Raw genomic sequence first — 12155 nt, 5'->3', positions numbered from 1 at the left:
CATTTTCACGTATATCCCTATTCTCTGCGAATGGTACTCATGGCCATTGATCAGTGGTTGTAAGAAAAGGAAAAAATCTTGGCGTAGATATCTATACTTGCAGATTCATAAATTTAACATCCAGGATTATTCACTGTCTCTTCAGATCCATTGTGATCCAGTGATTTCAGTCCTGCATGATCACGCTGATGTTTGCACAGAGCAGAAAATGAAGTGAATGTTTTTGCACATTAGTAAGAGTAAAACTATTTACAGCATGGGATCGTTCATGTTTGGAGTATGAACTGAGATTCTTGAAGCTGCTTTTTAACCCCACTGTGACAGAATTCATGTCTTTTTAATTCACTTGATGTGGGGAAGCTTTTCCCACATTCTTTGCAGTAGCTCATTTTGTCACCACTCTGTGTACGTTGATGTCGTTTTACACTCCATTGCTGACTGAAACGCTTTCCCACCACCACAGTGACGACAGGGTGGAGAACTGGATCCATCTGTGTCGCTCTGCTTCTAAACAAAGACACACAGACAGTGAAGGTCAGGCAATTCCTTCAACATTTTTATCCCGAATATTGCCTGAAATAAAGAGCATCTCTGCAAACATCCACATTTTACTGTTTACATTATAACGCTCAGCTTACTGGGCGAAAATGACTCTTCATTTCTAGGTAATCTACTTAATGGGAAGATTGGTGGTTAAACCCCTGGATGTTCTACTCTGCATGCCACAAGATACTGACCCCAAGCTGCTCTCCGATGCATCCATTGGATTGTGAATGTCAGACAGAGAGAAAGGGGAGGAGCTTTTAAAACTTTACTTTTTCCAACAAGTTTCAGGAGATTTGTATCTGATTTGACTCAATATTCTGTCCATAAAGTTTTCATGTCTAATTTAGCTTTGAAATTAACCCTCTCAGGCTCAAATTAAACTTTTTGTTGCTAATGCACAACCAAGTCCTGCAGTGGTACTTCTGTGTAAAAAAAACTCATAAAATATGTATGTGGGGTAATCAGGTTGTTAGTTTTTAACTGTTGCAAATCGGCAACGGCTGCCTTGAGAGGGTTAAACTTCATTCACGTAATACTTCAAAATAGCGGCAACAGTACAAATACAAATACATACCTCACAGTAACTGCACTTATAGTCTCTTTCTGGTGTGGATCTGACGGTGAAATCTCAGGAAACGTGGCTCTTTAAAAGCCTTTTCACACAGGTCACATTTATAAGGTCTCTCCTCAGTGTGGGTAAGTTTGTGGCGTTGCAAGTGTGGATATGTTGTAAACAGTTTGCCACACAGATCACAGGAGTAAACATCATGTCTGGTGTGAATCCGTACGTGAATATTGCGGTAACCTAGCGTCCTGAAAGTTTTTCCACAAATGCCACAGCTGTACGCCTTAATTCCAGAGTGAGTAACTTGATGATGTCGTAAGGTGCTACTGAAAGCAAAAGCTTTACCACACTGATCACAGCTGTACGCCTTGATTCCAGAGTGAGTAACTTGATGATGTCTTAAGGTGCTACTGCAACTAAAAGCTTTACCACACAACTCACAACTGTATGGTTTAACTCCACTGTGGATGACTTGGTGTCTTTTTAAGTTTCCAGCCTGGGTAAAAGACTTTCCACACAACTCACACATGTACGATTTAACTCCACTGTGGATGAGTTGGTGTTTTTTCAAGTTTCCAGGATCATTAAAAGACTTTCCACACAAGTCGCAGCTGTATGCTTTAAATCCAGAGTGAGTAACTTGATGACGTTGTAAGTGGCTACTGCAAGAAAAAGTTTTTCCACACTGATCACAGTTGTACGCCTTGATTCCAGAGTGGGTAAATTGATGACGTTGTAAGCGGCCACTACAAGCAAAAGTTTTTCCACACTGATCACAGTTGTACGCCTTAATTCCAAAGTGAGCAACTTGATGACGCTGTAAGTTACCACTGCAAGTAAAAGCTTTACCACACAACTCGCAGCTGTACGCTTTCTCTTCACTGTGGATGAGTTTGTGTGTTTTTAACCTTCCAGGATGGGTATAAGACTTTCCACACAACTCACAGCTGTATGGTTTAACTCCACTGTGAATGACTTGGTGTGATTTTAGGTGTCCTTGCTGGGTAAAATTCTTCCCACACAAGTCACATCTGTACGGTTTATCTCCACTGTGGACCAGTTGGTGTGCTTTAAAGTTTCCAAGATGGGTAAAATTCTTCCCACACTCATCACAGCTGTATTTTTTCTCTCCCTTTCTTCTGTGAGGTTTGTCGGCCTCCTGAGAGCGCTGACTTCTCGCTCCGTGTTGGTCCTGCAGTGACAGAGATACAAACAGAGGCAGTGAGTGAAATGCAGTCATGGACTAAACTGAAACTGCCTCCATTAGTGGGATCCAAGATGTCAACAAACACATTGTAGGTGGATTACTTGGTGTGTTTTTAAGCTTGTCCAATCTGGACAGAATCAACTTTTTGGAGACACTGTAGGTGTGCTGTGCCCCAGTCTAGGGGTACAGGACCTGTCATGTGCAAGACTGATTACTTGGGGTCGAAACCTTTGTGATACAACTACCTGTTGAAATACATTCCACCCAAGATCACTTGATGAGGGAGGGTGCCATTTACGCATTAACACGTTGTTGCCAATGCTGTAAACATGGGGGTTTGCTCGTTGGAATTTACAGCAAGTAAACATTTGGCCAGAGTTGGATCATTCTGTTGCACATGGACAAAATCTGCTTTACTTGCCTCAATAGACAGGTCAGGTGTAGCAGGTAGCAGGCTATCAGACACACATTTTTCTTCTTTTTCCACAGGTGGCTCAGCTTTCACAGGATCATCTTCAGAACACAGGAAAGAGTCAGACAAATCAACATCACTGTATCTGCACTTATACACACATGTGACGACACAGGCAGGGAAAACAGAGGGCAGACTGTCAGCAGCAGATTCAGAAACAAAAACCAAATCATCGATGGGGTTTTCAATTACCTCGGAGATTGGGAAAATCTTTCCATTTGCTAGATCATTCCCCAGAATAATAGTAACCGCCTGTACGTGCAAGCGAGGGCGCACCCCAATTGCTACCGGGCCCGAAACGAGAGGTGACTGTAGGAAAACGCTGTGTAGCGGAGCCCGTGACACACACATACATCTCCACTCCCCACACGAGAGCATCAGCACCACAAAACGAGTTACTAGAAAAAGGCAACGCGCTATCCAAAATGAGAGACTTGGTAGCCCCAGTGTCAGACAAAATCACAATCAGCACACGATCCTCCTCTTTTCCAGTAGGTGAGGCGAACGCTTTTGAAAAGAAAGGTCCGGAGGATCCGACGGGATTAGGCATAGAGACCAACCGACTCAAACCTGGAGAAAACCAACACTCTTTGGTTTTCTCCAGGTTTGAGTGATAGACAATTAGCAATGACATGGCTGGTGTCATGGCAATAAAAGCATTCACGAACGTTCATGGGAACTGGATCAGGGTGTGTTTGATGCGCAGGAGAAACCCTTAAGCTCCTCGCAGGCGCAGACAATGGAGTATATTCACACAGCTTAAAATGTAGCGCAATGGGTCAACAGAAACTCATCTGCGAGAACAGCAGCTGAATCCACCTTTTGCTCATTGAGGTACATAACAAAATTTTTTGGAAGACACGTTTTGAATTGTTCCAACAGAACCAATTGTCTTAGCTAAGTAAAATCCTTCACTTTACTTGCACCTAACTACTTATCAAACTTATCTACATGTGTTTGGTTGGCAGATTTTTCGCAGGACCGAAACATTTGGCAACATGCCTCATGAACTAACTCAGAAAACACTAAAATAGTGGATTTCACAATCCCGACTGTGATCAATGGATAAGCTCGTGCACACTTCTTGTGCTTTCCCCACCAATTTGTACTGCAACAACAAACTCCACACGTCCTTGGGCCATTTTAAAGTGGTTGCGATGCGTTCAAAGGCATTAAAGTAAGAGTCAACCTTACTTTCTCTGAAAGGTGGCACTAAGGCAATTTGCTTTCTTGCATCAAACTGGTCAGAGGAGAATCAGTCAAGTTTTACTCACATTTTTACTCAATGGGGTAGAGGTAACATTGCTCCATAGGCCTTATTCGGAGATGCAGTAGCTCAACTTCTTTGGCTTTAGCCTAAAGCTCCACCTCTTTCAGGCAAAGGGCAAGCTTAAGATCATCCGTAATCAATTCTGGTAATTGTCTGGCCAGGATAATGTTTGGGACTTGAACGGCAGCAGGAGCCTCCATCCACCACCAAACCTCCAGACGCATCAACCGGTCGAAGTTTCACCTTCGCAATTACCCCTTTTTCCACCATCTGCTCTGCCAGACACTGCTTAATTTCTGCCTTTTTTGGATTCAAGAGGACACCAACATTAAAAAATTTGCCACCAACAACAAATCTGCCTTGGTGCATCGATCCAACTTAGCCATGGTGGGTTGATGTGCAAAATAACACACATCAAAGTAATTACAGCTAGTTTACCCATTACACCACAAGAAAGCTGCCAACCAAAAGCTGAAGGAAACCTACAAAACACAATGAGCAAAAAAAAAAAGGCAAACAAAAAGAGCGTACAAGCCCCACTTTATTTTCAGCCCCAGTCTAAGGATACGCTTAAAGTCCACTGTGGATGAACTGGTATCTTTTTAAGCCTCCAGCCTGGGTAAAAGACTTTACAAAAAACTCACCTATGTACACTTTAACTCCACTGTGGATGAGTTGGTGTTTTTTCAAGTCTGCAGGATCGTTAAAAGACTTTCCACACAAGTCGCAGCTGTACGGTTTAAATCCAGAGTGAGTGACTTGGTGACGTTGTAAGGTGCTACTCCGAGCAAAAGCTTTACCGCATTGACCACAGCTGTACGCCTTGATTCCAGAGTGGATGAGTTGATGACGCTGTAAGTTACCACTGCAAGTAAAAGCTTTACCACACAACTCACAACTGTATGGTTTAACTCCACTGTGGATGACTTGGTGTGTTTTTAAGCTTGCAGAGTGGGTAAAAGACTTTCCACATAACTCACAGCTGTATGGTTTAACTCCACCGTGGATGACTTGGTGTGTTTTTAAGCTTGCAGGGTGGGTAAAAGACTTTCCACACAACTCACAGCTGTATGGTTTAACTCCACTGTGGATGCGCTGGTGTGATTTTAGGTGTCCTTTCTGGGTAAAACGTTTTCCACACAAGTCACATCTGTACGGTTTATCTCCACTGTGGACGAGTTGGTGTGCTTTAAAGTTTCCAAGATGGGTAAAATTCTTCCCACACTCATCACAGCTGTATTTTTTCTCTCCCTTTCTTCTGTGAGGTTTGTCGGCCTCCTGAGAGGGCTGACTTCTCACTCCGTGTTGGTCCTGCAGTGACAGAGATACAAACAGAGGCAGTGAGTGAAATGCAGTCGTGGAACAAACTGAAACTGCCTCCATTAGTGGGATCCAAGATGTCAACAAACACATTGTAGGTGGATGTTGGTGTGTTTTTAAGCTTGTCCAATCTGGACAGAATCGACTTTTTGGAGACATTGTAGGTGTTCTGTGCCTCAGTCTAGGGGTACAGGACCATAACATAAGGGTAAGAAAGGAAGTGACCCTGCCCGAATCCCCCAAATCATACCTAGAAGCCTATCTTTGAAGTGAACGGTGGTTTATTTGTGTCTACACTGTCCATTTACAAGTGAACTAATTTACACACTATATACAAAAACTCAGTAAATCTCAGGAGCCACACATGGGTAACACAAGGTTTGGAAGCCAGGGTCAGGTCTGCTGCTGTCAGGCGCTGCCGCCGACAACTGCTGGTGTAGCATCTTTTAAAAACAGCCACATGATCAGGGGATCAATCAGCCGCCACCAGCTCTCCAATCAGGAAGGACCTATAGATTCTTAAAGACATAGAACACCACAAAATATACAGCTGGCCAGGGCCGTAACACCGCCCTTCCCAAGACAAAACATCTCCCCTACAGATGTTTGGCACTCAGGAGTGGAGAAAACCACTTGACAGTACATCTGCTGTCACATTGTCAGTTCCTTTTTTGTGATGGATCTCCAAATTAAAATCCTTTACTAGGAGTTACCATCTCATGAGCCTCTAGTTGGAATTGTGTATTCTAGTCAAAAACACAAAGGGCTTGTGATCGGTGTAGACAAAGACAGGCAATGAACTGCAACCTATATATGTTTTAGCGCCAAAATGTGGTAGTGCAAGCAACAGGGAAAGAGAATCTTTATCTATGGTACTGTAATTTTGCTGGTGAATGTTGAATTTCCTTTAAAAGTAACCGATTGGATGATCAACACCCTGCTCATCCTTCTGCAACAGCACCTCACCTGCACAGCTGGCGCGGGCATCCACCTGTAGTTTGAAAGGACGCATAAAATCAAGAGTGGCAAAGACTGGTGTTCTGAGCTTTGGCAGACTGAAAAGGTTTCTGGCATGTGGATGACCACACTAATGGTTTTGACACACCAGTGAGACTGGTGAGAGGTGCAACTACATCAGCAAACTTTTTGCAGAAACCACGATAGTAGCCAGCCATTCCGAGGTCCCGGCGAATCTCACATCTAGTGCGAGGCACACGGAAATGTAGGACAGCCTGAATTTTGGCCAGGAGGGGGCGCACCGGACCCACCTGCTTCACTAGATAAGCCACTGTGGCTTATCTAGTGAAGGTGTTGGAATGTGGCAGGGGCATTTCGAATGGCAAAAGGCATGACGATATATATTGGAGAAAGTGATTGGGAGTGACGAAGGCGGAACTGATGCATGTGGAGTGAGGGGAACTTGCCAATAACCCTTTAATAAATCAAGTGACAAACTTTGCAGAGCAAACCCTATCAACACAATCTTCCATTCGGGGGAGAGGATAGGAGTCCGGTTTGGTCACACTGTTTACTTTTTGAAAATCTGTACAAAAACATGGGGTTTTGTCTTCCTTCGGCATGAGAAGGCACTCCATGTACTAGAACTCGGGACAGCTAGACCATTTTTAGCAAACTCACTATTTTTGCAGTCTGAAATATTGAAAATTGACGATATAGTGAAATTCCAAACAGCACAAATTATATTCAAAGCAAAAAATAAAGAACTGCCAGGTAATATTCAGAGTATGTTTTTTTGAAAGAAGGAAGTTATAATTTAAGGGGTTTTTGTAACTTCAAAACAATGAAGGTACGTACTACAAGAAAAGGCTTTTGTGTTTCTGTTCATGGAGTGAAACTATGGAACAAACTGAATATGGAATTAAAGCAATGTCCAAACATAAAACTGTTCAAAAAGAGTTATAAAAATATGATCTTCTCGATCTATAAAGAAAAGGAAAATATTTAAATTAAGTGAATGTCTCTATTTAAAAACAAACAAACAAACAAAAAATTCATGATGTGATATTATAGTATATAGTATATCAGAAATCTGTTCACTATTTTTATTACAAATTATATCAGTAAGGAAGCTGACTAAATATTCACTGATAATTTATGGCAAAGGGGTGGGATTAAATAAGTGTATACTTCTTCCCACTCCCTTTCAACATGTAAATTAATCAGAATGTTTTTTTGTATGTAATTTGTATAGTATTTATTTTCTCTCTTATTTCTTTTCTAAATGTACTTGTATATTGTTCACATGTTGAAATAAATTACCAATCAATCAATCAATCAATCAAAAGTAGGAAACTTCTTGCTGAAAAACTGCGCATTTGGTAGGTGTTGAGGAACATATATGTTTTCTTAGTGCTTATTTGATTATTTTGTTTATGTATTTTAATAACAGGCCAGCTTTGACTCACAAACCAATTGCTTAGCCAGACTGAAATACTGTGCAAAAACAGGAAACTGTGAAGAACAGGAAGTACAGAAAAGCGGAACTAAGCAACGCAAACACACAGATCAAGTAGGGTTACTAAAATAACATGAGGAGCGAGGATGCAGACAGTTTTGCAGCTATAGGGTAGACATATAGTATTGAAATAGATCAAGGGACTGTTTAGTAGGGGAGGAGCAAGCGGATTATAACATAGGTGATATGCTTGTAATGTTTTAGATCTGCAGAGGGTTTAGCCTGGTGCACATCCCTTTCCGGAAAGTAATGATTCAATAAAATAATTATAAATACTTTGGCAAGTGAGTCGTGTTCTCTCTGTCCAGTAAAAGAATAAAAAGAAAAAGATTTAATAGTTCAGTTCACACGATAAGTGTGTTGTTTGTTCGGAGGATGGTCACCTACATCTACGTCATGTTCATGACAGTGGTGCGAGATGGAGTGTCAGCAATCAGGGATGGGTGATTTTTGATCAGAGCACAAATCATTCTGGGCAGCGTCATCCAAATGTTTTAGGTGGTATTTTAAATTCACTAATATTTCAGAGTTTCTGAGTCGGGAGCAACCCTTAGCACAAATGAAAACTAAGTCATCACTTTCTGGATTATACTCAGATGGGGCCGCTGACACAACTACAGGCAAGGCTGATGGTGCAGCAGGGGACGAAGAGGGGTTTACACCTGCCTCGCGAAAAAAATAAGGCTTCATCAGGTTGACGAGATGAAGTCACATGACGCTTTCTTCTACAGTCTCTGTAAAGCACTTTGAATCACCTTGTTGTTGAATTGTGCTATACAAATAAACTTGCCTTGCCTTGCCTTACAGTCTGGGGTGCCTATAACAGAATCTGTGTCACAGAACTTTGTCTGGAGAGAAGATCTCTTTGAGCAGCCACGGGGACACGCACTGTGTGTTCAAACACTAGATCTGCGGGACTGAAACCTGTGGACTCCTGCGCACGCTCTCTCACCAATAGAAGGAGAAGAGGCAGACCCTCATCCCACTCTCTTCCTGACTCGAGGCAGAACTTTCTCATCATAGCTTTTAATGTTTTAATGGAAACGCTTGAGCACGCCCTGTGATTCGGGATGATACACACTGGATTTTTAATGCTTTATGCCAAGCGATTTCATGAGCTGAGTGAAAATCTTGGATATGAAGTAAATGGTAAATGGTAAATGGCCTGTATTTATATAGCGCTTTTCTAGTCCCTAAGGACCCCAAAGCGCTTTACATATCCAGTCATCCACCCATTCACGCACACATTCACACACTGGTGATTAGGGATGGGTACCGGTGTCCGGTGCCATGATGGCACCGGTTCTGACATAAACGGTAGTAACCAGACCGAAAAGCAGCGCACATTTCGGTGCGTTATTTCGGTGCTTTTTTTTTCCTGAGCTGTGATACACTTCTAGCCAATCATTTTACGTTTCCCAGGATAGTAGGCGGGTCCAGGTACGTACGTTCAGTTAGAGCAGAGCTACAGATTAAAAATGTCCAAGGCGAAGCGGTCAATAGTCTGGCTGTACTTCACAGTAAAAGATGCAAACTCAGCAGCAACAAGTGCTTTAAGCTGATACTGTGATATTGTCAAAGGAGGTAACACCTCGTATCCGATGAAACACCTGGCGACGCATAGCGGTTTTTTTTAAAAGCAGAGAAATGCGCCGTATTTGATAGCTTGCTGCGAGACCTCACACTGTGCACGTTGGGTGGGTTGCCAGTTATCGGACCGGAGCAACATCCCCCAAAAACCCGAAGAATAGAGTCCTGGCCCCTAGCCTTGCCAGTGTAGCCAACAGGCTTCAGTTCATCTCAGAATGGTTAAAACATACCTTCTTAGTTGAGCCCTGGCTAGATGTTGAACAGGCACTATGCAAGGATCTAGAGATTTCAGACCTACCATTTATTAGCTCAAACATCAAAAGACATGAATGCTTTAAAAGTATCAACATCAGCTTTTCTCTGACAGCATGGTGGGAGTTTCTAAAAATAACGGAGTCTTCATTAATCCCATGCAAACGTACACCTATCTGGAATAACCCTGACATATTACAAAACAATAATATGATTAATTTCCCAGAATGGAGTTGTAGAGGAATTAAATACTTAGAACATATATTAGAGGGAACAGAATTTATTCCATTTGACAGACTAGTTGCACAATATGGGATCAACAAGACAAGATTTTTAGAATATCAACAAATTAAATCCATAGTAAAAAAGAAATTTAACCTCAGTCAAGTTGAATTACAAACACCACTAAGTGCGGCACATTTTCTTACTCTTAAATCCCCCAAATTATTATCTAAAATATACAGAACACTTTCTAAATTAGATGAATCAATATCCCTTCCTATTGCAAAGTGGGAAGCAGATTTATCAGTCAGCTTAGACCAAAACTTCTGGTCTCAGATTTGCTTAAAAACCTTTAAATTAATTAAAAATCCCAGTCTGCAATTAATACAATACAAAATACTACATAGAGTGCACTATACAGGTCATCGGATGTTCAAGATGGGCTTTACATCTTCCAACAACTGCTCACACTGTCAAGGCAATACACCAGACAATTACATCCACGCTCTTTGGTTCTGTCCACCAGTGCAAAAGTTTTGGCGCGAGATATGTGAAGACTTATCAAAGTGTCTGAAATGTAACATTCCAACCTCCCCCTTAGTGTGTTTACTGGGCAGCTTAGATAATGTCACTTCAGAAAAGAATATAGCCCATATGATTTTCACTGCCCTATGCATAGCCAAGAAAACAGTCCTCATGAACTGGAAAAATAAAAATAATCTTAATTCTAACCAATATAGAAATTATCTATTAGATTACATTAGTCTTGATACAGCCTCTGCCACCACATCAGATCAATTGCTCTGGACTCCTTTTATCAGCTCCATCACCTAGTGGGGGTGGGGGGGTCATAGTTTGGTCCCGCCTTCACTGTTGTGATTGGTGTGGGGGTAGGGACAGGCTTAGGGCGTCGGGGGGTTCCCCGGAGGCATCTTCCTTGGGGGGCTCAACCCGGGGTAGCGGTCATGTCCGGTTGGGGGCTCTGTTGGCTCTCAGGTGACTGTTTCCTCGCGGCTGCGTGCAGCGGGGCTAGGGGAGGGTCTGTGCTGACGGACATGGGTTACTGACCTGGTAGCCTGGCTGGCCCTGGGTGGGTCCGGGATGGGCGTGAGGTTCTGGGGGCGCTCCGTCTCTGGGCTGGGGCCCGGGCCGGGCCTCGGGGGCTTGGATCCTGGTTGGTGTGTTGCCGGGGTTGTGGGCGGGTGGGTGCATGGGGGCCCGGCCCTGGAGCAGGGTGCCGCCGGTGCGTCGAACCACCTGGGGGGCTCTTCAACTGGTGGGGGAGATGGTCACATCTTGCAGGAGCTTTCCTCTCTTCAGGAAGGGGAGATACAGGAGAGGTGGAGGAAGATCTCAGCCTGGGCGTCTATTGTCTTATGTAGTCTGGAAGATGAGTGGATGGTGGGGTGGGTGCAGTTTTCTCTGTGGTGGGGTTGGGTGGACTGTCCCGGGCTCTGTGGGGCCGGGAGGCGCTGCTGCACTGGGCCCCGGTCTGGATGGGCCTGGGCCCCCTTTCCCTGGCGGGTCGCGGAGTGTGGGAGTGCCTACTGGGGTCAGCAGGGGAGCTGGCCCCAGGGAGGGGTTACCTGCCCCTCCCTTCCTTCCCTCCCCATCTCCAGCTGCCTCCCTCTTCCCGCTCCACCACAACCACCCACACATGCAGGGCCTTGGAGTAGGGGTATGTCACCAGGGTGCAGAGGAGGCTAACCCCCCCTCTGTCCCCTTCTGGCTGCCTCTGCCTCAATTTTATCCCACAACTTAGACATTCACATTACTCACACTCTCATTACACATACATATAGGATCTTGGGGGTGGGCACAATCACGGAGTCCAAATTACCATCAGGGTGTACACCTCACCCCTGGCGTCGTTGCCCACCTCTAAATACACTTAGACATTGAGGGCTATCAGGAGGGACTATGCGCTTACCTGCTGCTCCTTGGCAGGTAGCTCCATGCCCTCCTGGGTTTTAAATGCACCTTAGAACACACATGCATCAACACTACAATGAGCGGGTGGAGGGAGGTTTGGAGTCTTCTCCCACCCCCATTCTCTGCGGCCTGCTGGAGCGGGAGGGCTAGGTGGAGTTGGCCGTCCGACTGCGGTCTGGAGTGTGGGGCCTCCCTGCTGCTACGGAGTCGGGGTGGTCTGCCTCTCCCCACCGCAGGGAAAAGGGTAACACCACCTGGGTCTGGGTGCAGTTCCCCCCTCCAGGGGCAAGGGTACCTAGACCC

General features: G+C 44.2%; 1 protein-coding gene across 1 annotated transcript in view; it reads right to left on the bottom strand.

Annotated features, from left to right (window-relative positions):
* Positions 1–36: 36 nt before the first annotated feature.
* Positions 37–12155, bottom strand: part of LOC308385331 (uncharacterized protein) — a gene marked incomplete at its 5' end in the record, with an annotated part of 44555 nt that continues 32436 nt past the window's right edge. Inside the window, 4 exons of the mRNA XM_080864181.1 lie at positions 37–507; positions 1121–2303; positions 2740–2831; positions 4705–5371. Of these exons, the coding sequence (XP_080720307.1) occupies positions 1137–2303; positions 2740–2831; positions 4705–5371 (1926 nt within the window). The 3' untranslated portion in view covers positions 37–507; positions 1121–1136. The remainder of the gene's footprint in view (positions 508–1120; positions 2304–2739; positions 2832–4704; positions 5372–12155) is intronic.

The sequence above is a fragment of the Rhamphochromis sp. 'chilingali' genome (genome assembly GCF_963969265.1).
Source record: "Rhamphochromis sp. 'chilingali' genome assembly, chromosome: 18".
Lineage (NCBI taxonomy): Eukaryota > Metazoa > Chordata > Actinopteri > Cichliformes > Cichlidae > Rhamphochromis > Rhamphochromis sp. 'chilingali'.
Note: the sequence above shows the minus strand (reverse complement) of the source record. Positions and strands in the feature narration are given on the sequence as shown.